Source organism: Podarcis vaucheri (genome assembly GCF_965113315.1).
Source record: "Podarcis vaucheri genome assembly, chromosome: 8".
In the NCBI taxonomy this organism is placed as follows: Eukaryota; Metazoa; Chordata; class Lepidosauria; order Squamata; family Lacertidae; genus Podarcis; species Podarcis vaucheri.
The window spans coordinates 29,641,680-29,663,750 of NC_138766.1; the positions used below are offsets into that span (position 1 = coordinate 29,641,680).

Consider the following 22,071-nt stretch of genomic DNA (forward strand, 5'->3'; position numbering starts at 1 on the left):
TTAGTCTGGAAAAGAAAGCTCTGTGTTCACTCTCTAATAACAGGGATACTCAACCAAAGGTGCAGACCATCAGCTTCAAATTCACTCTTAAAAGCATTGCATCACACAGCAACTATCTCATTATATAACTGGAAAGTGCAGAGAGTCCTTTACTTAGAAGTAAGTCCTATTGAACTCAGTCAGTAGGTCTTATTTCTGAGTGGATTATGTATGAGATTGCACTGCAAAACTGGTTGGACTTTTGCTTGTAACCTGACGAAGCATGAAAGTGCTATAAAGGCTTTTGGGGACTGCATGGGCGATAGCATGAGTGTTCTTGCCGCATGGAATTGAGGTCTAGCGAGTGACTCATTCTTGGACCCTTCATTATTAGCACACAGTAGCAGGAAACACAGCCCAGAGACCTTAAAAGAGGAGCACCGCCCCTCTGGTTAGCCAGTTGCTCACTCTTTCATACCATCTCAAGGCACGAGCCCTTATTGGATTAACATTTGTGTAAGCAGTTTGTGTAGTGGCTTGGAGCTGCCACATTCACTAGAAGGAGGAAGCAGGCAAACAGACTGTTTTCAAGATAGAGACACAAGCACACAGTCCCTCTTCCTCAGCGTGAAGATGTTTAAAGTTGTTTCCTTTGTCTTTTTGTTGGTTTATACCACCCCCAGCACTGAATGGCCTACGCACCTCCTCTGCAAGACTGATCGGCTGGAGGTAAACTACAGAAGCTGTGGTGAGATCTTTTAGCTCCATTTAACTTTTCCTGATGGGCAGAAAACAGGCAGCTGCAGAGCAGTAGGTGGCTTGCTAGAGTTGGACATGGCAGACCCGTGGCAGATCCCACATGCAGCCACAAAAGGTTTTGGGTTAATCTAGGACAGTCACTCATCCCAGTCCAGAGATTTATGTGTATCTGGGTGTGTGCATGTGGGTGGGTGTGTGCATCCCTTTCATGCGCAACAATCTCCATCTTTTTCTTCAATGGATCGACATACAAAAATGATCCAGATACAAAAATACACTGTCTGTGTGGATTGTTTCCTCCCATTTAACTAAATGGAGAGACCATTCTGTGCAAGGAGCTTCTTGCGTACATCAGAATTCCTCTGCTTAGAACTCATCACTAGATTGGAGCAATTGTTTTCCAACCTAATCACAGGACCATAGCTTGGGGGGGGGATGAACCATAGCTAAGTTGTAGAGCATATGCATTGCGCACCAAAGGTTCCACGTTCAATTCCTGACTTATCCTGGCACTGATTTGAAAGACTCCTGTCTGAAATGCTGGAGAGCTGTTCCTGGTCTGTGTAGACGATGTGGAGCTAGGTGGATCAATAGTCTCATTCAGTGTATCATTCATTCTGTGTTCTTTTTTTTATAAATAATATTTATTGAGATTTTACAAACATTAAAAAGTTTCAAAGTTTAGACTTAACAAATAAGAACAAAAAATAACCTTAAAAAAGAAAAAAGTACAAAAGTACAAAAACAGAACACATGAAAAATACAAAATAGAAAACAGTTAACAAAAAGAAAAAAAGAAAAGAAAAAGATCAATAATTTCATATCTTATACTTCATTTACTAGTTTCCTGACCTCTTCACACCTCCCTTTTTGTATTCCAGTTCAGATATTTAATTCAGCAAATCCTTACCCTCTGTCATTTATCTTTACTCAGTATCTTAACCTATTATAACCATGTGTTTATAACCATTATCAATCCATATTTACATATTCTTGATAATCTTTTTACCAATACCACTTAGTTTCCATCCGACATCATTTTAACATTCCTTAATTTTACAGTATTTCTGCAAGTAGTCTTTAAATTTCTTCCAGTCTTCTTCCACCGACTCTTCTCCCTGGTCACGGATTCTGCCGGTCATTTCTGCCAATTCCATGTAGTCCATCACTTTCATCTGCCATTCTTCCAGTGTGGGTAAATCCTGTGTCTTCCAATACTTTGCAATCAGTATTCTTGCTGCTGTTGTTGCGTACATAAAAAAGGTTCTATCCTTCTTTGGCACCAATTGGCCGACTATGCCCAGGAGGAAGGCCTCTGGTTTCTTCAGAAAGGTATATTTAAATACCTTTTTCATTTCATTATAGATCATCTCCCAGAAAGCCTTAATCTTTGGGCACGTCCACCAAAGGTGAAAGAATGTACCTTCAGTTTCTTTACATTTCCAGCATTTATTATCGGGCAAATGATAGATTTTTGCAAGCTTGACTGGTGTCATGTACCACCTGTATATCATTTTCATAATATTCTCTCTTAAGGCATTACATGCCGTAAATTTCATACCTGTGGTCCACAACTATTCCCAGTCAGCAAACATAATGTTATGTCCAACATCCTGTGCCCATTTAATCATGGCAGATTTAACCGTTTCATCCTGAGTGTTCCATTTTAACAGCAAGTTATACATTCTTGAAAGTATCTTTGTATTGGGATCTAGCAATTCTGTTTCCAACTTTGATTTTTCCACCTGGAAGCCAATTTTTTTGTCCAAATTATATACCTCTCTTATTTGATAATAATGAAGCCCATTCATTCTGTGTTCTTAATCTGCTTCCACTGGGCCATGGAAGCTTTGCATGAGATAAAACTGTGCATGATGAAACTTTCAGTCATCAAGATTAAAAACAATTGTAATAAATAAAGAGATACATAGGAGCCAAAGCCTAGGGGCCAAGGTACCTTCACCCCCTCCCATAAAATATTTGAGGGCCCCCCCCCCAATTGATGGACATTGGCATTCAAACGGTGTGTGCACCGCATCTTGTGATCAATTATATGGGATGCAACTTACCTGCCCCCCCAATATTTTATTCAAGTTGGCACCCCTGCAGAGATATCATAAATAAAAGTCCCTAATATATGTCTTTCGCCAATTCAGCATGAATTTGGGCTTTCGAACCAATTTCTAATAAAATCAACAAGGAGGCAAGGACAGGCCCACTGCAAAGATGACGCATGAGCAGTCAAAAAAATAGGTATAGCTTGGGGAAATGCAATTTCGTAACTTTTTTTAAAAGGAAGATTTTATCATACATGTTTATATACCAATTTATTTTCTCTCTGTAGCGTAGACATTGAAAGGCTGCTTGCCACAGTGGTGCAAATTCTGGATTTCTCTCCCCCCCCCCACCTCCACTCACACACCCTTCCATTCCACCTGGCATGAGGCTTAATGTGCTACTCAGAAGGAGCCATGTTATCCAAAGCTGTCGCCGTGCTCCGCCGTGCGGCGGCTGCTCCTCACGGCGGCATTTTCCATGGACTGTGGGCTTGTTTGTTCTTCAGATCTGCTGGAAAGAATAAGGGAAACAAGCTGCTCCGAAATGAATGGAAAGGCAGCCGCTTGGCAGTGCTTCCTTTTCAACTCGGCACCTCGGCTGGCCTTGCGCTGCACTGATGCGCCCTGCAGTGGGGACAAAGGGAATTAGCTTCATAGGCATCTCATTCATAAGAGGCACGTGACGTGAAAAGTGATTAATGGCAAAGGAGGAATCTGAGTGTTTGTTTTTCCAATTCATCCCAACACAAAGGCTGCCCTTCCTGCTTTCCCCTCCCCTGAAGCTCAGGCGCAGCTTTACACATCCATTAAAATAAAACCAGTGAGGGGCATGAGGAGCAAATAAATATTTGGAATGAAATCTTTTAGCAGCCGATTCTTAGGAGACGAAGTTAGCTTTCAGCTATTGTAAGCGAATTCCCCTCCTGTAATAGGAAAATAGAACTGGTGCTATGAAACTGGCTTGTTTTGTCCCTTCAGAATAGGAAAAACACAGAGATGCCCTCTTAGTGGTAGTCCAGTCCTGCCAGTCTCAGCTTTTCTAGACTTGCTACATGTGACCCTTTTCTCTAATCTAGACACATGGGGTAGAGGGTATTTGCATTTTTAAAACCCATGAGGTAATTTAAATGCACAGCTTCAGATTTATAAATGATTACTAGAATTCAAATAGAAATAGAAATTTGCATCTCACCACTGCAGAGAAGGTTGGGAACAGGTGACCAGGGTGCCTGTTTAGTCTGTTGTTCAGGTGCCGCTCACCTTTGATGGGAAACCTTGTGGTTCTTTTGTTTTTAAACTGGACTTTAAAATAGAAGAGTCGGACTGTCAACAGATGAGCCACTTTTTACAACCCAGTTGTAAAAGCCAGTTGTGAGCATCCCTGAGATCTACGGATGAAGGGCAGGGTACAAATACAATAAAATGAAAACCCTCTCACACACAATAAGCAGACAGGGTTTTTTTTTTTTAAAAAAAAAGTATTTTCCTATATATATCCCCAACTTTATACCATCTGGTTCATGCCACAAACACTAGCAAACACAATCCTATACCTTGGTAGCATGTCCCAATGAAACCCATGAGGTTTTCGTCAGAGTAAGCATGGTTAACCCAATGCTATGCATGGCTTTGAAAGGTGTTAGCCAGCCCAACTTCCTTGAATGTTTGGTTTTCCTTACAAACGGATGAGTAAACAAATTAACTCTGGTTGGTTAGCAAATGGGGGCCTCTGGACCAAATCTATGCCCCCAAGAGCATAGATTTTTGCCCATCCAGCAGGTTATCTGCCACTTCTCTGATCAAAATGGGACCCTCCTGAAGTGCCTTCTCTTGAGGGGGAAAAGCAGCCATGTTGGAGCAGGGTTATGCACATTGGTCCCCGCCCCCCAGCGACAGATTGAAAGCTAGTGAGCTTTATGGCTGAATAAGGGCTTGGGCCTGGATTAACAGCCCTCTATCAGCTGTGGCTCTCATGAATCATTTCTTCAGCTCATTTCTCAAAAGAGCTTAAATCTAAAACATGTGATTCGGAAGATTAGGTCTGTCTGAATTTCTGTGCTTCCTTTGTATCAAATTAGTGGACAGAGACACAGAGAGCTTTTCTTAAAAAATGAAAAGTTCATACCTGAGGAGAAAAAGAATCTCTCTCTCTCTCTCTCTTTCTTTCTTTCTCTCTCTCTCTCTCTCTCTCTCTCTCTCTCTCACACACACACACACACACAAACGCACACACACACTTTTCCCTCTCCACAGCCAAAGTACTTTTCCCACCCCTCTCAGTCACTCTGACAAATTAAAACCCAGGCTCATCAACTATCGTGACAAGAGATCAAGAAAACAAACAAACCCAGAAGCCAGTACATTTCAGATTTGTCTTTCCCAGAGGTTGTGGGCTTAGATTAAACTCTGTCATTTAACATGAAGCATAACCCAGTGCTATTTCCAGAAATCAACACCGTGGCAGCAGGAAGAAAAATATCCCTAAGCTTCAAGGTACCAAAATGGCTCCCCAGTGCCTGCTTAAGGAGAGTCAGCAATAAAGACAGATTAGGCGCCAGATGGTTTTACTGATCATGTGAGGCACAAATCAGGGCATGTCAATAGAGGGCGACTTATAAAGCACTCAGGTACCTGACGCACAGGATGACATGAGCTGGTCCCAGCCAGGCTCTGCTCTTTGTAAAGGCAGACGCTGCAGTATTGGCAGTCCTTTCCTTGAGGGCCAAATATTGATGCCTTCACACTCAACCAAGCAGTTCAAGTTATATTGCTTGAAGTAGGCTCACGAGAACTGTTTCAGGTCTCAGCAAAGGGAGAGGGGGAAAGGCAAAATTCACCACTTCAAACGCTTCTGGATGTTTCTAAGATTAAACCACAAAAAACTATTGTTGTTTGTTCTGGGGGGTGGGCTGTTTGCCTGAGTTCCCTTACAGGGTTGCCGTACATCCAGTTCCCCAGACATATCGGGACCATCGGCTGGGTGAGGACTGCAGGGCCTGCTCCCTTCCAGGGCCTTCTCCAACTGGCCCAGGGGGCGTGGCCCAGGCCCTTATTTGGAACAAACTTTTGGGGAAGCTGGGAAGTGTTCTGCAATTGCTTCCCTGTTCCAATGTGTTTTAAAATGTCCTCAAGCAGTCGGTGGCAATTTAAATTTGTATTTCTTTTTTTTCCCTTTTTTCTCTTGCTGGGGGTGGGTGGGTGTAATGGATATTTGGTTGGGGATTAATTTTAGTGTAATTGTTCTGTTTTTGTTTTCTGTTGTTTTATTGGTTCTGTATAGTTTGTGTTTTGTTTTTAAGGGGTGGGATCAGGGCTGCCTGGGAGTGAGGCCCCAGCCAACACGATGGCTGGGACAAGTTCCACAGGGCGGGAAGCACTGGGACATCCGATCTCGGTGATCATGGGCAGGAGGCGGAGTTACGCTAAGACCAGACCATGTCATTACCGAGGAGGCAGGTTTAGTCGTTGTTTGAAGACTATCCCTGCCTCCGGGTCTGGCCTTGACCAGATGGATACTGGAATCAACAGGGGAAACCCACATAACCTGAAGGTGTTGCTGTGTAATGCCAGGTCAATGGTGAATAAAACCACTGCCATCCACGACCTGATTGTGGATGGAGGATTTGACCTGGCTTGTGTGACAGAGACCTGGTTGAATGAGACAGATGGGCCTGTCCTTGCTGCCGCCTGCCCACCAGGTTTCTCTTACGCACAGCAACCCAGGTCATGTGGGCGGGGAGGGGGGGTTGCAGTGATTTTTAGAAAGTCATTAGTCTGCACCAGGCGTCCTACTGGGAAGACCCAGTTTTCTGAGTGCATGTTCTGGAAGTTGGGCAATAGGGGCAGTACAGGATTCCTTTTGGTGTACCGACCTCCCCGCTGCACCAAGGATTCCCTGTCCGAGCTGCTTCAGGTCGTGGCGGATGTTCTCCTGGAGACACCTAGTTTGGTTGTCCTGGGGGATTTTAACATCCACGCCGACACGACCTTACAAGGGGCCGCTCGGGACTTCGTGGAAAGCATGGCCTCCATGGGGCTGTCCCTGAATAAGTTGGGCCCAACTCATAGTCATGGACATGCCTTAGACCTGGTATTCACCTCTAGCGACGTGGGTGATCTGACACTAAGTAAAAATGAAACCAAAGAAGTGCCATGGTCAGATCACTTCCTGGTGCAACTGGACTTCTCCGCGACCCTTCCCCTCTGCAGGGAGGTGGGACCAATTCGGATGGTCCGCCCCCGCCACTTAATGGATCCAAATGGTTTCCAGAGAGTGGTAGGGGATGCTTTATCCCATGTTGATGGCCTTTCAGCTGACTCCCTGGTGGCCCGCTGGAATGCGGAGTTAACCAGGGCTATCGACTGTCTGGCTCCGAAGCGCCCTCTCCGATTGCATGGAGCCCGGACAGCCCCGTGGTTTTCTTCGGAGCTGAGGGCGATGAAACAATCGCTGAGACGGCTAGAGCGTCGGTGGCAGAAAACTCACTCCGAATCTGACCGGACACAGGTTAGAGCTCAACGTCGAGCCTACCAAGTGGCGATAGCGACGGCGAAGAAGACTTTCTTCACCGCCTCTATTGCATCTGCAGAAAATAGTAGCAGGAGACTCTTTCAGGTGGTCCGCAACTTAACGGAACCACCTTTACCATCGGGGCCTTGTAAAGACCCCAAGATCTCCTGCAACGATTTTGCAACGTTTTTTGCAGATAAAATCACTCATATTCGGAAGGAGCTAGACACCACCGTGGGAGCAGGGCTGGGGCGGGAGAGTGCTAGAGCCCTGTCTGGTCAAGTTGCATGGAATCAATTTCAATCCGTTACCCCCGAGGATGTGGACAGGCTGCTTGGACGAGTGAAACCAACCACCTGTCTCCTTGATCCTTGCCCATCCTGGCTTATAAAAGCTAGCCGGGAAGGGCTGGGCGATGGGCTCTGCGGGGTGGTGAATGCTTCCCTCTGTGAGGGAACATTCCCAGATCCGCTGAAAGAGGCGGTCATTAAACCGCTTCTTAAAAAACCATCTTTAGACCCGGCCAGTATGGCCAACTATCGCCCAGTCTCAAATCTTCCATTCTTGGGCAAGGTGATTGAGCGTGTGGTTGCTGAACAACTCCAGGCACGCCTGGAGGATGCGGACCATTTGGATCCCTTCCAATCAGGGTTCAGGCCTCATCATGGGACTGAAACTGCCTTGGTCGCACTGGTTGATGATCTCCGGCGAGCTAGGGACAAAGGTGAGAGTTGTTTCCTAGTTCTGCTGGATCTCTCAGCGGCCTTTGATACAATCGACCATAACATCCTTCTGGACCGTCTAGAGGGGTTGGGAGCTGGGGGCACTGTTATACAGTGGTTTCGCTCCTTTCTCCTGGGCCGTGTTCAGAAAGTGGTGGTGGGGGATGAGTGTTCAGACCCTTGGGCCCTCACTTGTGGGGTGCCTCAGGGTTCCGTCCTCTCCCCCATGCTTTTTAACATCTATATGAAGCCGCTGGGAGAGATCATCAGGGGGTTTGGACTGGGTGTCCATCAATATGCAGATGATACCCAGCTCTACCTTTCTTTCAAATCAGAACCAGTGAAGGCGGTGAAGGTCCTGTGTGAGTGCCTGGAGGCGGTTGGAGGATGGATGGCGGCTAATGGATTGAAGTTGAATCCTGACAAGACAGAAGTACTGTTTTTGGGGGACAGGGGGCGGGCTGGTGTGGAGGACTCCCTGGTCCTGAATGGGGTAACTGTGCCCCTGAAGGACCAGGTGCGTAGCCTGGGAGTCATTTTGGACTCACAGCTGTCCATGGAGGCACAGGTCAATTCTGTATCCAGGGCAGCTGTCTACCAACTCCACCTGGTACGCAGGCTGAGACCCTACCTGCCCGCTGACTGTCTGGCCAGAGTGGTGCATGCTCTAGTTATCTCCCGCTTGGACTACTGCAATGCGCTCTACGTGGGGCTACCTTTGAAGGTGACTCGGAAACTACAACTAATCCAGAATGCGGCAGCTAGACTGGTGACTGGGGGCGGCCGCCGAGACCACATAACACCGGTCTTGAAAGACCTACATTGGCTCCCAGTATGTTTCCGAGCACAATTCAAAGTGTTGGTGTTGACCTTTAAAGCCCTAAACGGCTTCGGCCCAGTATACCTGAAGGAGCGTCTCCACCCCCATCGTTCTGCCCGGACACTGAGGTCCAGCGCCGAGGGCCTTCTGGCGGTTCCCTCATTGCGAGAAGCGAAGCTACAGGGAACCAGGCAGAGGGCCTTTTCGGTGGTGGCGCCCGCCCTGTGGAATGCCCTCCCATCGGATGTCAAGGTGATGGAAAACTACCTGACATTCAGAAAACCTCTTAAGGCGGCCCTATTCAGGGAAGCTTTTAATGTATGATATTTTAATGTTTTTTGGTTTCTGTGGAAGCCGCCCAGAGTGGCTGGGGAAACCCAGCCAGATGGGCGGGGTACAAATAATAAATTATTATTATTATTATTATTATTATTCAGCCCTTGTATACAGTATCTGGGAATTCTGAACGTATGGCAACCCAAATGTTTGGGCAAAACTTTTTCAAAAAACCTCGCTTTTTGAAATATGGCAGCCCTACCTTCATGTTCCTGAATCCAGCAAGGATTTAATTGCTGGAATAGCCAGGCCAGTTTCTTGGTGAGATAATGGCACAAAAAGCACAAAATCCAGAGTTCAGTTGAGGGGTGTGTGTGCTAGAAGCAGGAGGCTGCAGGCTGAAGCCTGTGAGGGAGAGAGATGCTTGATTTCTGATGGAATTCAAGGCAATGGGAGAAGCAAGACCTTCTTGGGGTTTTAATGCTGTGAGCCCTGTGAGCCCCTCCATCATATGCTCCGGCAGTGTTTCTTTTCTGGGGGGGGGAGGTGCCAGTACTTCACCGGTGGCTCCTGTGACCTCACTGCCCCACCCATCATGAGCATCACCAGTGAGGCCACCAGTGAGGGTGCACATGGTGGGCAGCAAAGCATACTGCATGGTAGAGAAGGGCATCACTGCCATGCCACCCACTCAGTCTAATCTCAGTCTAATCAGTCATAGTTTTTTGCCTGTGTATTCTTTCCTCCTCTAGCCTCCTTCTTTTCCTCACACATTTCAATAAGAACATTTCTGGGGGAGGGGCATATCATGGTTTGCAAAGGGAAATTAAACCATCGTTTCCCTGTTAGAGTGCCTTAAGAAACTGTGGTTTAACAAGCCACAATAGAAGTACCGAAGCTGAGCGTGTGCAGGGCCACACGCTTCATTCATGATCTAAAAAGCCCAGGTGTCTGCGACTGAGCCTGTCATGACCAAATGTGTCATAGTCTTCTTACCATGGTTTGCACTAATCAAAGTTTGCCCTACTCAGTTGTTATAGCGAAGATGAGTTCTCACCAGCCAGGAAATTAGGGAGAGGAGACAACGGAAGCACGTCGGGGGAAATGCAGGCGTGAAAGCATGACTTGGCTGTGACACCTGAACCAAATGCCAGTAGTCATACCTCGGGTTGAATGTGCTTCGGGATGAGCACGTTCAAGTTGCCTTCCGCCTCAACCCGGAAGTAATGGAGCGCGTTACTTCCAGGTTTCGCCGCTTGCGCATGCGCAGACGCTCAAAATGACGTCACATGCATGTGCAGAAGTGCTGAAACATGACCCGCGCATGCGCAGACACATGGACATGGGTTACGTTTGCTTCTAGATGTGAACAGGGCTCTGGAACGGATCCCGTTCACATCTAGAGGTACCACTGTACTTAGAGCGGGGAAACAGGTGTTCCTGAGAGACCAGGGTTGACTGTTCTGGCCAACAGTGACTCTCTAGGGTCTCAGATAGAGGTCTTTCTTTTCACCTGCTATCTGAGATATGTAAGAGGAAAACAGCAGCAGCAATAGCCTGGAGACGCCAGGGATTGAAATCTGTAAGAAAAGCGTTTACTCTGCCCAGTGGCCTTGCATCCCAAGCCTTTGGGTGTGTTGGGGCACACATGCCTCATAACCGGTTGACTGCCTCAAATGTTGCAACTTCCTCCTTTCTCAGGCAAATTGTTGGGGGGGGTTGTTTCATCCCCCAGCAGGAAGTGGGGTGGCAGAAAGCCCAAAGTGTGTTCACAGTGCTACAGACCTCTTTTTAATGACCTTCTGCAACTCTGCAAGTGTAAAGCTGAAAGGAGGGGGAGAGCTTGCATCAGCTGTCAGAAGTTTGGGGAAACACTGCGTTTGGCAAAAACGTTTAACTACGATTTTTAAAAAATGTCCTGCAATCATTTTTTCATCTGTGCTGTTGGGAGTATTAAATGAGAGGGTGTATTTTTAAGGGTTTTGAAAGCACTATGTAAGTGTTAAGAATTATTCATTCATGTGTTCATTTCCAGCTTCCTTCCTGCTCTATTTTAGTGTGAACCTGGGGGATGGTGTGTGGGGAGTGAGCTAAAGTAATTCACTGCCCTGCCATTGTTTCACTGCTCTCAGAAGTATAATACGGAAAGGCCAAAGGATTGAACGCCCCCCCCCCCGCCACACCACTAAGAACTACATGAACTCAGCCAGATCAATGCCTTAGTAGAAACCCATGCCATTGATTTGCAGGATTCTGATTTCACAAAAAATAATTTAAAGCAATAATGTGTTAGAAAATTATCCACTAACCGTTCAGGGTTATTGAACCAAATCATGCATGGGCAGTAAGAGGCTATTGGTGGAGGAGGTGATGGAACAATTCTAAAGCCCTGTTCAGGTATTCAAAGAACAAAAGGGGAGAAAGAGTGGAAGGGGCAGGAGTTTGTGGGTGCTAGCTCCTCCCCCAGTGTCCCTGTAGGCTATGACCCCAACCTCCACTCATTAATGCTAAATGCCTGAACAGGAATTATTTATGGGAGGAATTTGACTTTGTGCTCTTCGGACCATTCACTCTGCATAAGCATTGCAGCTTGACAGGCAGTGATTCCACCCTCTCCTTCCTCTAGGAGTTCTCCTAACCCCCTCCAGAGCTAGGGGGACAGGATGCACAAGGAGAGGAGAGGAAAGGCTTGTTGTGTAAGTGGAAATTCTCGGGGCTCCTTAGGTGAATCCCATCCCATGCATTTGGCTGAACTAGCTTAGTATTCCCGTGGCAATCAGGATCCCTGCACACCCAGGGTTCCTGAGCCCAGGGAAGGTTCTAAGCATGCTCAGCCAAACAAAGAACCGCCATCAGATTTTCAGCCTTGATATCCAGGGGACCTGGGTTGGTTCAGGTGGAGAAAAGGGGCATTGGGGGAGAGCTGGTACATGCTTTTATTCCCTCCTGTTTCTTTGAAGACCTGAATAGAGCTGTAGCATGTCTCTATTAGTGATTCCAAAATGCTGGGTGGGTCTCCTCTCCCCAGTGGCTCATAGGAGCATCAGATACTTCATTGTTTGGGACAGAGCAACCTGTTGCTTGGATTATTGGCTGAAGGGATGAAAGAGATAAGAATACAGTGGTACCTCGGGTTACAGACGCTTCAGGTTACGGACTCCGCTAACCCAGAAATAGTACCTCAGGTTAAGAACTTTGCTTCAGGATGAGAACAGAAATCGTGCTCCGGTGGCAGCAGGGGGCCCCATTAGCTAAAGTGGTCCTTCAGATTAAGAACGGTTTCAGGTTAAGAACGGACCTCCAGAACGAATTAAGTTCTTAACCCAAGGTACCACTGTACAGAGTTGGACAGGCAGCTAACCAAGTATTTACCCAAGTTGTTCCCTGGCTGAAGGCCTTTTTGATAGGGCGTCATTGCGCATGCACACATCTCAGCAAGCTTCATTTCCAGAACAGGAGATCATTTCCTTTTACCAAGTCAGACTGTGGGTCTATCCAGCTCAGTGTTGTCCAGTGTTCTCCAGATTGGGGTCTTTCCCAAACCTACCTGGAGATGCCACGAGCTGTCCTCGGGACTTTCTGCGTGCAGAGTCTGTGTGGCACAGCAGTCAACCCCTACTGGAAACAATAGAGGATGTTTCCAGAGCTAGGGTCCAGTTCGCCGTTTTTTCCCTTTCTCTTGGGGCACTGCGGCTTCCCATTGGCTCACGAGGCACAGGGTGCATATGCAGTTATTCCATGATCAAAAGGATGAAGTGTGACGAGTAAACTTTGAATTCTGCGAGTGAGAACAGATTGGAGAAAGTGGGTGGAGGGAAGACTGTGAATTCAACAGTGCCACTTGTTCTAGAATGTGGCAGCGACGTGAAAAGTTGAAGTGAGAGTGTCATTTTCTCCTAGCAAAGAAGGGTAAACATTATGACTCTGTGAGAACTGAGGATGTGAACATTTGCAGCCTGCAGTTGGATGGGTGGATGAATGGGGCTCCCTGAGTGAAATAAGGAGAAGGCTGGTGCTCAGTCAGGACTGCAAACTGGGCTGGGCTTCTTTTCCCAGTCTGTGCATTTCAACGTAAGAAGAGCTTGCTGGGCCATCTAGTCAAGCATCATATTTTCACACTGGCCAAACAGATGACTGCAGGAAGCCCCAAAGCACAACAACACTCTCCCCTCCTGTGGTTGCCAGCAATGAGTATTCAGAAGCATTGCTGTCCCCCACAGTGCACTGCTTAATCCGAGCCAGAGCTCACCTGGAGTTAAGCCCAGAATCTGCTTTCAAAAGCATAGCTCAGCAGCAAAACTTGGGAAACAATATAGACAAGGATGCCTTTCAGCATATATACAGCACCTTTCCTTTATCAGCGGAATAATCACCAACAGCCTCCCCACCACACAACCTGGGGAGCGCAGAAACAGCAGACAGACAGGCAAGTTAGGTAACACGGGACCCAGGTTATTTTGAGCATCAGTGTCAATTAATCAAGATGGGCGGTGTTAATTGGCTGCCCCAGGCACAACCCACTAGGTTGTGTACCCCAAGCTACACAGTTTCCTTAAATGGCCTGCAGCACCCTGTAGAGCAGGCATGGCCAAACTTGGCCCTCCAGCTGTTTTGGGACTACAACTCCCATCATCCCTAGCTAACAGGACCAGTAGTCAGGGATGATGGGAATTGTAGTCCCTAAACAGCTGGAGGGCCATGCCTGCTGTAGAGGATAGGAAAAAATGCTGTGTTGACTGAAATTAGCCCAATCTGCCATTCTGTGAATTGCGCGCGCGCACACACACACACACACACACACACACATATATACACACAGAGAGGGGGGGTTCTGAAACAAAATACAAAATGCCAGCTGTTGTACATTTCTCCCCACTGCAGGTGCAAAGCTAATCCACACTTGAAGGCACAATGTACAGATAGAAAAATTACTGTTCTCAGATCTGTGACTTGTGCAGCATACAAGCAACATTTTGAAGAAGGAAGGAAGTGTCTCTCCCCCCCTCACCCCTGACCTTCTGCACAAAAATAAAAAGAAGTAAAACATTCTCTTGCAGAAGTCGAATTACCATTATCCAGAAGACACTGAGGAGGAAATGGGAAAGGGGTAATGAAAACACCGAAAAGAGAAGTCAAAATCGACCTGGTTCTGTAGGTCCTTCCCGAAAATACAATTACAAAATAGCTGTCGGAAGTTTTTAAATGAAAAAAAGCACCAAACCACGTTCTAACAGTAACCATGTAAAAAAAGAAGAAAAAGATTGCTGCCAAGTTCCCAACATACATTAAAGGGAGATGCATGGGTGCTTGTCTCCTTGGCTGAAATTAATGTGTGACATGGCTTCAACTGCGTTGGCATTTTCCACACCCTGCACAAAAGGCAGCCAGTGAAGAAGACTGAGGGAACAAAGAAAGACGAACGCTAGGAGATCACACCTGCAATATTCAAAAACCAATAGGGAACTCCTGAAGCCTAGCTAGCTTTGACATGCAACCACTTAAAACAGAAATAGCAGGAATGGTGAGGGGCAAAAGTAGGGCTCTATTTCAATAATTGCCCCATAAGTCAGGGCTGGCCTTCAGTGAATGAAGAACAAAGGAAAATGCAGCCTTTTTTCTATAGCATTGGCTTTTAAACTGTGGCCTGGGAACCACCAGTGGTCCTTGGTGCCCATAAAGTAGTTCCTGGCACATAATGAAAGCAGAGGAAAACACTATGAGGTTATTGGGGGGGTGCCATCTCAGCAGTATTGGGGGTCTGACTCCCAAAAAGAGTTCAGGTTTGGATAAAATCTAGAAGGAACGAAGGGGTGGCAATACAATGGTTTCAGAATTTTGGGTGACCCTGAACAGCTCTGGACAGCTCCGTACAGAGCTCAAGTGGGAGACTCCATACAAGTTGTTTCAGCACCAGTCAGTCTCAGGCTGAGCCTCCAAAAGGAACTGCAAATCTGAGAAGCTGAATCTGTATTCTTGCTTTAGTAGTCATCAACTTCAACTGAGATGGGGAGACTGTGGTCCCACTTGAGTTTCTGACCTGGAACCCTCAAAGTCAGAGGAGGGCAGCATGACTTCCTTGGACCTCAGGAGTACAGGCATTGTGGGCTCCTCCTGCCCAAGTTCTTCTGGATTAATATGGACATCAGGGTCTGGGGGTAATTGCTATGCTATGCTATCCTATTCTATGCTATGCTAGAGTTTATTTATATACCACTTTTGCACCCAAAGCAGAACAAGGCAGCTTCCTATGCTGCTATGTAACTGCAGCAGGTTTTGAGGTTCCTTGAGTTCATAGAATAAGGAAGCGTGGTGGCACTCATAGAGAAATGGAACACCACATCATCAGACCAAAATAGTGGTTCTCATTACCATATTTCATTTCAGAGTGGCGCTTTCATAGGACATTTGATCTTAGGGCCCCTCCAGACTGGTGTTTTATTGCAGTCTTTATTCTTAATGCAATTAGTGCATTAGTGGGAGATATCTTCTACTTTGTTTTGTCCTGTAATGCTTTCCCAATGCTACCACATTATTGCCATCCAGAGAGGCTATAGCCCAACAAAAGCAGGACAAAAATAACCAGAACATTTGTGGTCTAAAAAGTGAGACGATTTCAGCGGGAAGTTACGGCATTGGTACTGACTGGAAATGCAGCAGTGTGGCCAGCCCAGAACTTGTGTAACTGCAAGAGGGGTTGTGTGTGTCCACCCTGATAGCATCAAATCAAATGAATGAATATTCAGTGGAGCCACCAGATTAGTAGAACAATATTTTCTGGGTATCTCTACCAAACCTCCCATTTAGGGGTCCACTTGCTCCTAAATCAAGTCTCCTTTGTCATGTATAGAAAATTGGTTCACCTGTGGCTTTCATTTTCTTTTCTTCACAGATCCACTGCAAGATTTGGCTTTTAGCATTGACACCTGCTCCAGTGTAGTGCCCGAAACTATTAACATCAGGATAGCAACCATTTTAAGTAAGTATAATGTGTTTGACTGTCTCCCAGGACTCTCAGTCCTCAGAACTCAACTGCAGCCAGATGATACCTCCAAGGATGGGGGTGACTGAGTCCCTGAAGCTCCCAAGAGGCGATGTCCCTAGACAATGAGGTCTCCATCCCTGGTCTCAGAAAAGGATATTCTTCCCTCCTTCCTTCTCAGGGTGTCTCAGATGACTCCTCCCCTGAACTACCATCAGCTTAAAAACACTCTCTTCCTATGCTGCACCAAACACAAGGGTTGCAGGGTATCTTTCAAGTATGGCATAGCACATACCTATGTAATGGGACACATAACCTTTATTTTCCAAAACAGACCCCTGCCAGGGAAGCAGGCGGCTCAACCAGACCGCTCTCTGGCAGTCTGTATAATGCACCCGTCAACTTCAGACCAGTGCTGAAGCAACGCTCCAATTTCCTTACTTCCAAACTTGCTTTTATCACATGCAACGAATTGCCCTTGCAAGAGTCCAATCCAGATCAGGACCCAGGGAGCGGGGCAAGACTGAGTGTGTGTCTAGATACATTCAGCCAATCTGTGCCCTGATAATAGGCCTTTCCTCCAACATGTACTTGTCTAATGTGGCAGTCGTGGATATATGCGTTCAGTTGGACTTACTCCCAAAAAAGTGTGTATAAGACAACTGCCTAATTTTGGAAACCATCACTATTTATTACACTCAGAAACACATAACAGCTTGCTGTCACCAAGGTCCTCTTCAATATGCATAAATTTGAAGGATATCCTTCTTGGCATCAGCATCCCAGTAATGGAATTCCTTCCCTTTTCAGATTCATTGGACATGGACTTTGTTGGGTTTTCTTTTTTTAAAAAAAAAAAAAAAATTAACCAACCAATCAAAGCAAAGCAAATCACATCACATAAATTCCGAATTACAAATCCGAATTTTAATTTTTTTGTTGGGGGTACCCATATTTCAAGTTCCGAAGGGGATTCCAATCATCTTCTTGCTGCTGCGTTAATATCCACAAATCTGTCCAAATAATGTTCATAATTCTATCCAGTCCTATCTTGCTGTTCCCACATCTCATCTTATTCATATATTTTTCTTTTTTTCTTTGTGATCTCTTCTGATAATCTCCTTAAGCAGGTAAACACCAGTTGTAATCCTGTGTGAATTTTTCCGTTCGTCCAATCAACATATCGAGATGGTTTCCATATATCATCACTTCCATAAATAAAAGCACTCTTTCCATCATTAATCTTCGCAAATCTGTCACCCTCTGAGGAGGCTCGCCCGCAATATGAAAACAGATCCATTCCTCCTCCCAGACATAAGTCTTTCGACAGAGCTTGCCAAAATGGCGACGCTATTTTTTACTGAGTCATCCCAAAGCTCTTATACTTTCCACGATCACCTTAAAACATGCTTTTGTTTAGAAATTATCTCCACACAGTCTTAAATCATCAGCTTGGGTCATTTAAGTGGCATTTCTGACTTGTGGGGGGGTTTCTTGGTTAATCACATAAAGAAAAGAAAGGAAAGTTCCCCCCCCCCATCCATTCCCGTTGTCGACATACCGAGCCTTGGTGTGTCTTCTCATATATTCCTGTTTATCCGACCCGTCTTCTTTCTCAGAGATCTCTTCAATTAGCAGTCTTTACTCCCCATTCTTCCTTGAAATATGTGCATTTGCTTCCTCCTAATTGTTTCTTTTGAAGTTGCTGCAGCTAGTGGCGCAAATCAGAGACAGCGTCCAGGAGAGCCGAGGTCCACACAAGGGCTTTCTGCCTAGTGCCCCCACCCCCTCGAATTCAGGGGTGGTATAGGGCACAGCAGGCAAGGGCAGTCCCCCCCCACTCGCTTGGGGGGGCAGGGAGGCTGCTTACTCCCATCACAGCCTCTTAATTACCTCGTGTGGGTCGGAGAGATGTTATTGTCGGCCATCTTCCAATGCGCCCCTAGTGGCCCCCGGACTTTGTTGGATTTTCAGGGCCAAGCTGAACTTGTTGTTCATACTGTTGATTTCAGCTTATTCGTTCTGTTTGTTTTAAATATGTGTTTTGCGTTTATTTTAATGTAACCCTCTCTGGGATTGTCTTGGCAATGATGAGCAAGTAGGAAATATTTTAAATAAATAAATAGTGGTGATTAAACCCATTATGTAAACAAAGAACAAAATTTCCCTCCCTCCCTGTTCTTTAAAAAAAAACTAACTAACATAGTGACAATATTCTGATTTCCATACAATTGCTCATTAGATTTATATTCTGTCTCTCTCTACAGGGTACAGCATCAGGAAACTGTCTGTGGAAGTAACTCTTGGCATTAATGGGGCGAGTGTTCCGTTTTACTCCAAGGAACTTTGCGAAGAAGATCACCCAGAGTTTCTTTACTGCGGAAAGAAGAAAGGAGGTAATTAATTTTTCAGGAATAACATGCTATATGTTCAGTGGCCAGCAGTTGTAGTGAGCAGGGAGAAGGTGCTGTTTCAGTTGAACACACCAGGTTGGAAATATCTGATCAGCCTGTTTAATTTTACACAAACAATTTTGCATGTCAAAATCTTTTCCTGCAAAAAGCATTGTGCTAGAATTTTCTTGTAGGAGGTTCTACTTACAAGGCAGAGCACAATGTGAAGGTATACAAAGCTTACAGGTAGACAGGTGTTGCTCTGGTCTGGTAAGCGCATGGACGGAAGACTACCAGGAAAACTCATGGGTGTCTTGTTGAATTCCAGGATGAGCAAACATAGGACACAAACATCTTAAATAAACGCAAGCCCAAGGGATAAGTGAAGCACAGCACCTTTAGCAAGGAAAGGGCAGTAATTCAGTGGTAGAACACCTGATTTGAATGCAGAAGGTTACAGGTTCGATCCTTGGCAACTCCACGTAGGGCTAAGACTGTTCCCTGCCTGTGACTCTGGAGAGCCACTGCCGGTCAATGAAGACAGTTCAGTGGTAGACGGATCAATCCTACTACCATTCATTCCTGATTACAGCAAAATGTCTACAAGTAGAAATATGACTGGGTTAAATTACGCAAGAAGCATGGAGCAATTGCAAAACACACAGCTGCCATTCAGTACATATGCAGTAGTGCTGTTTTCAATACACTGGTATGCATGGTGTTGTTCACATCAACAACACTGAGAAAATATCAGTAGTGTTTGCGATAATGAACAACATTCCCACTACCAAACATGCATTTCCACAGCTGTATACCATAGGGGTAAAACAAATTGTATTCCTTTCATACATAACTGGTAAGCAGGGTTATCAGTTCGTTAAAGATTTGTCAATCAATCAATCAATCAGCTGCCTTGCTCGGAACAATTCACTAATGAATTTTACATAAATGTAATGACCTATTGCAAAGTCATACTAAAACAGCCCTTTTAAAGCTTCCTTACCACATTACTTAAAATGACTCCTCATTTTATCCTAGCTTCTAATAAAGACAATAAGGGGAAGGCATATTTTAATTTTCTCGATCATCAGATTTGACATTTGGAGGAATTACATTTGCCTGGCTTGCAGCGTGAGTCCTTCAGGAGTTTCAAGCGTTGTGGGCCCTATCAATTAATCAGGAGGAAAGTGGTCATCCGCCATTAACACGTTCGTTTGATAAGCCTGAAATGCTATACTGTATTACACTTACCTGGAATTTGCCGAGTCCAACAAGTTCTGCTGCACTGGGTGCCAGCCCTAGAGGGCACTGCAGGGCTTCTCAGCTACAACATAGTGACTTGAGCAGAACGGAAGGTGAGAGGTGGGGGGTGCCAAATTTTGGCTTTGTATAGGGTGCTGTCGAAATGTTAAAGACCCACATCTGCCACTGAGTTTGGCAGTTTGTATGTTCTTAATGCACCAGGGAAGGAGCGAGCTGGAGAAAGCAGGTTTTTGGAGGTTAACTACGAGGGCAGTTTGAACATGCTACTGCTTGGAGAGGCGCTGGATATTGCTCATTGCTGTGCAGCCCTCTGCTATCGGTAGATAGCGTACACACGGACACTGTGCAATAAATGAGAAAGAAACGTGCTTTGATAACACAATAAGGTAATCATGTGCAAAGGCCCCCGTCGCTCTTTCTCTGCTGCAGTCACATCTCAATCTGAAACATAATAAACACCGCGCTGTGAGTTTCATGACCACGCAACAGTTCATCTACTAAGAGGGCCTCGGAGGAATTGCTAGCACTTTTTAAAAAATATGTCACAGAATAATAGACAAATACTACATGAGCAACCAATCATGCAAATTATTGAAGTCGGACTGATGGAAACATTACATTCCGACTCTCTCTCTCTCTCTCTCTCTCTCTCTCTCTCTCTCTCTCTCTTGTATATTGAATTAAAGAAAAATGAGAAGAAGAATAAAGGCACCTACAGATCTCCTGGCAGTCTGCCTTATTCTGATGAAGTGCTTAATAAGAACCTGTAGAAAATACATTAGAGAGTACTGGAGTCCATCGCGGGTCCCAACACAAATTGCTGTGCACATGTTAAATCAGAAGGCCACATTTTTCTGGGGGTTTGCAAATCCTCAGTAAGGCAGGGGAGCCTTCATCCCGCTGCCCTGCGGAGCCTTCGCGCGGCTATCCCTGGCTTTTGCAGGAGGTGGGGGAAGGGACAGAGCGAGGCTCTCTCACTTCCCCCACCTCCCGCAAAAGCCCCCAAGAGCCGCGCTCCCTTTCAAGAGCCATGCGGAGCGTGTGTGCAGCTCTTGGGGGCTTTTCCCCGAGGAGGGAGAAGGGCAACCCGTCAGTGATGGGCTGCCCTTCTCCCTCCTCGGGGAAAAGCCTGCAAGCGCCGCACACGCGCTCCACGTGGCTCATGAAAGGGAGCGCTGAGCAGAGCCTGGGATGCATACAGGTTCTGCTCAGCGCTCCCTTTAAATAATTCCCCCCCTTGAATTATCCCCCCCCCCAAAAAAAAGTAGGTGCGCCTTGTGGTCAGGTGCGCCTTATGGAGCGAAAAATACGGTAAGTCTGCCCCCTGAGGCAGAGGTTCCCCACCCTGGTCTAGAGCAAGGAACAGTATTCCATAACATGGAGGCAACAAGCAAGAAAGCCCCTTTTCATGTGTCTTCAAGGCATGCTTTGGAAATGAATGGCAATCTCTGTCTCTTTGCCCTGTTTTGGTTCCAGTCTTGTTGGCACTGGCCACATCTATTTGGTATACAGGAGGAGTCCTACTGCCCACACTCAGTTAAAACAGCTATAAATACCCATATGTCCCGGTCACTGTGATAAACTGCTAGATGTCCAAAAGTTTGTATGTTCTTAATGCACCAGGGAAGGAGCGAGCTGGAGAAAGCACATTAGACATCTACTGGAACAGCAACTCTGGATCTCAGTTCATTTCTGAGCAGGGATTTCATTTCTAGTTTTCTTCCAGGATATTGGAGTTATGCATTATAACCATGGGTATTATGTGCACAGACAGTATACTACCTAGCTGCAAAATCATTTCTGGCTCTCTCACTTGCTACTGATTTATTTCCTTTGCAGAACTAATCTACTATGAAGGGCCTGTCTCGCTGGCATTCCATGAGCTCCCTCAGGTAGGTTTTTTCTGGTTTGCCCTCTGAAATACAAGTATTATTTGAGTAGCAAAACCACCAGTGGCAGTGATGATATTATAAGTGAACATGCCCCAAAAGGGGGGAGCCAATCATTGCAGGGTTATTCTGATCTAATGACTTCCTCTTCTTTCTTTCTAGGGAGACCTTGATGTAAAGGTGGAGCTTTTAAATCAAGACCATCACACTATTATTTGTGCTAATTTCACTGTTAAGAGTCACTGAAAGGGTGTTGCTATTTTTAATGCAGTCTTTAAGGGACACGACTAAAGGCACCATGAACTAGAGAAGGGATTTGTTTTACTTTTGGAAACCCTACTGTCTGCAGTCTGACAGATGTGGCGTAGCAAAATAATGTAACACGCAGGCTTAGTTGCAATTGCTGTTTACATTCTGTTGACCT

General features: G+C 45.8%; 1 protein-coding gene across 1 annotated transcript; it reads left to right on the plus strand.

Annotated features, from left to right (window-relative positions):
• Positions 1-435: 435 nt before the first annotated feature.
• LY86 (lymphocyte antigen 86) lies at positions 436-21,958 on the plus strand. Its single transcript, XM_082234708.1, has 5 exons — positions 436-727; positions 16,013-16,099; positions 18,370-18,498; positions 21,598-21,650; positions 21,810-21,958. Exons 1-5 carry the CDS (start codon positions 613-615, stop codon positions 21,891-21,893), a joined length of 468 nt encoding a protein of 155 aa, XP_082090834.1. The 5' UTR covers positions 436-612; the 3' UTR covers positions 21,894-21,958.
• Positions 21,959-22,071: the final 113 nt, after the last annotated feature.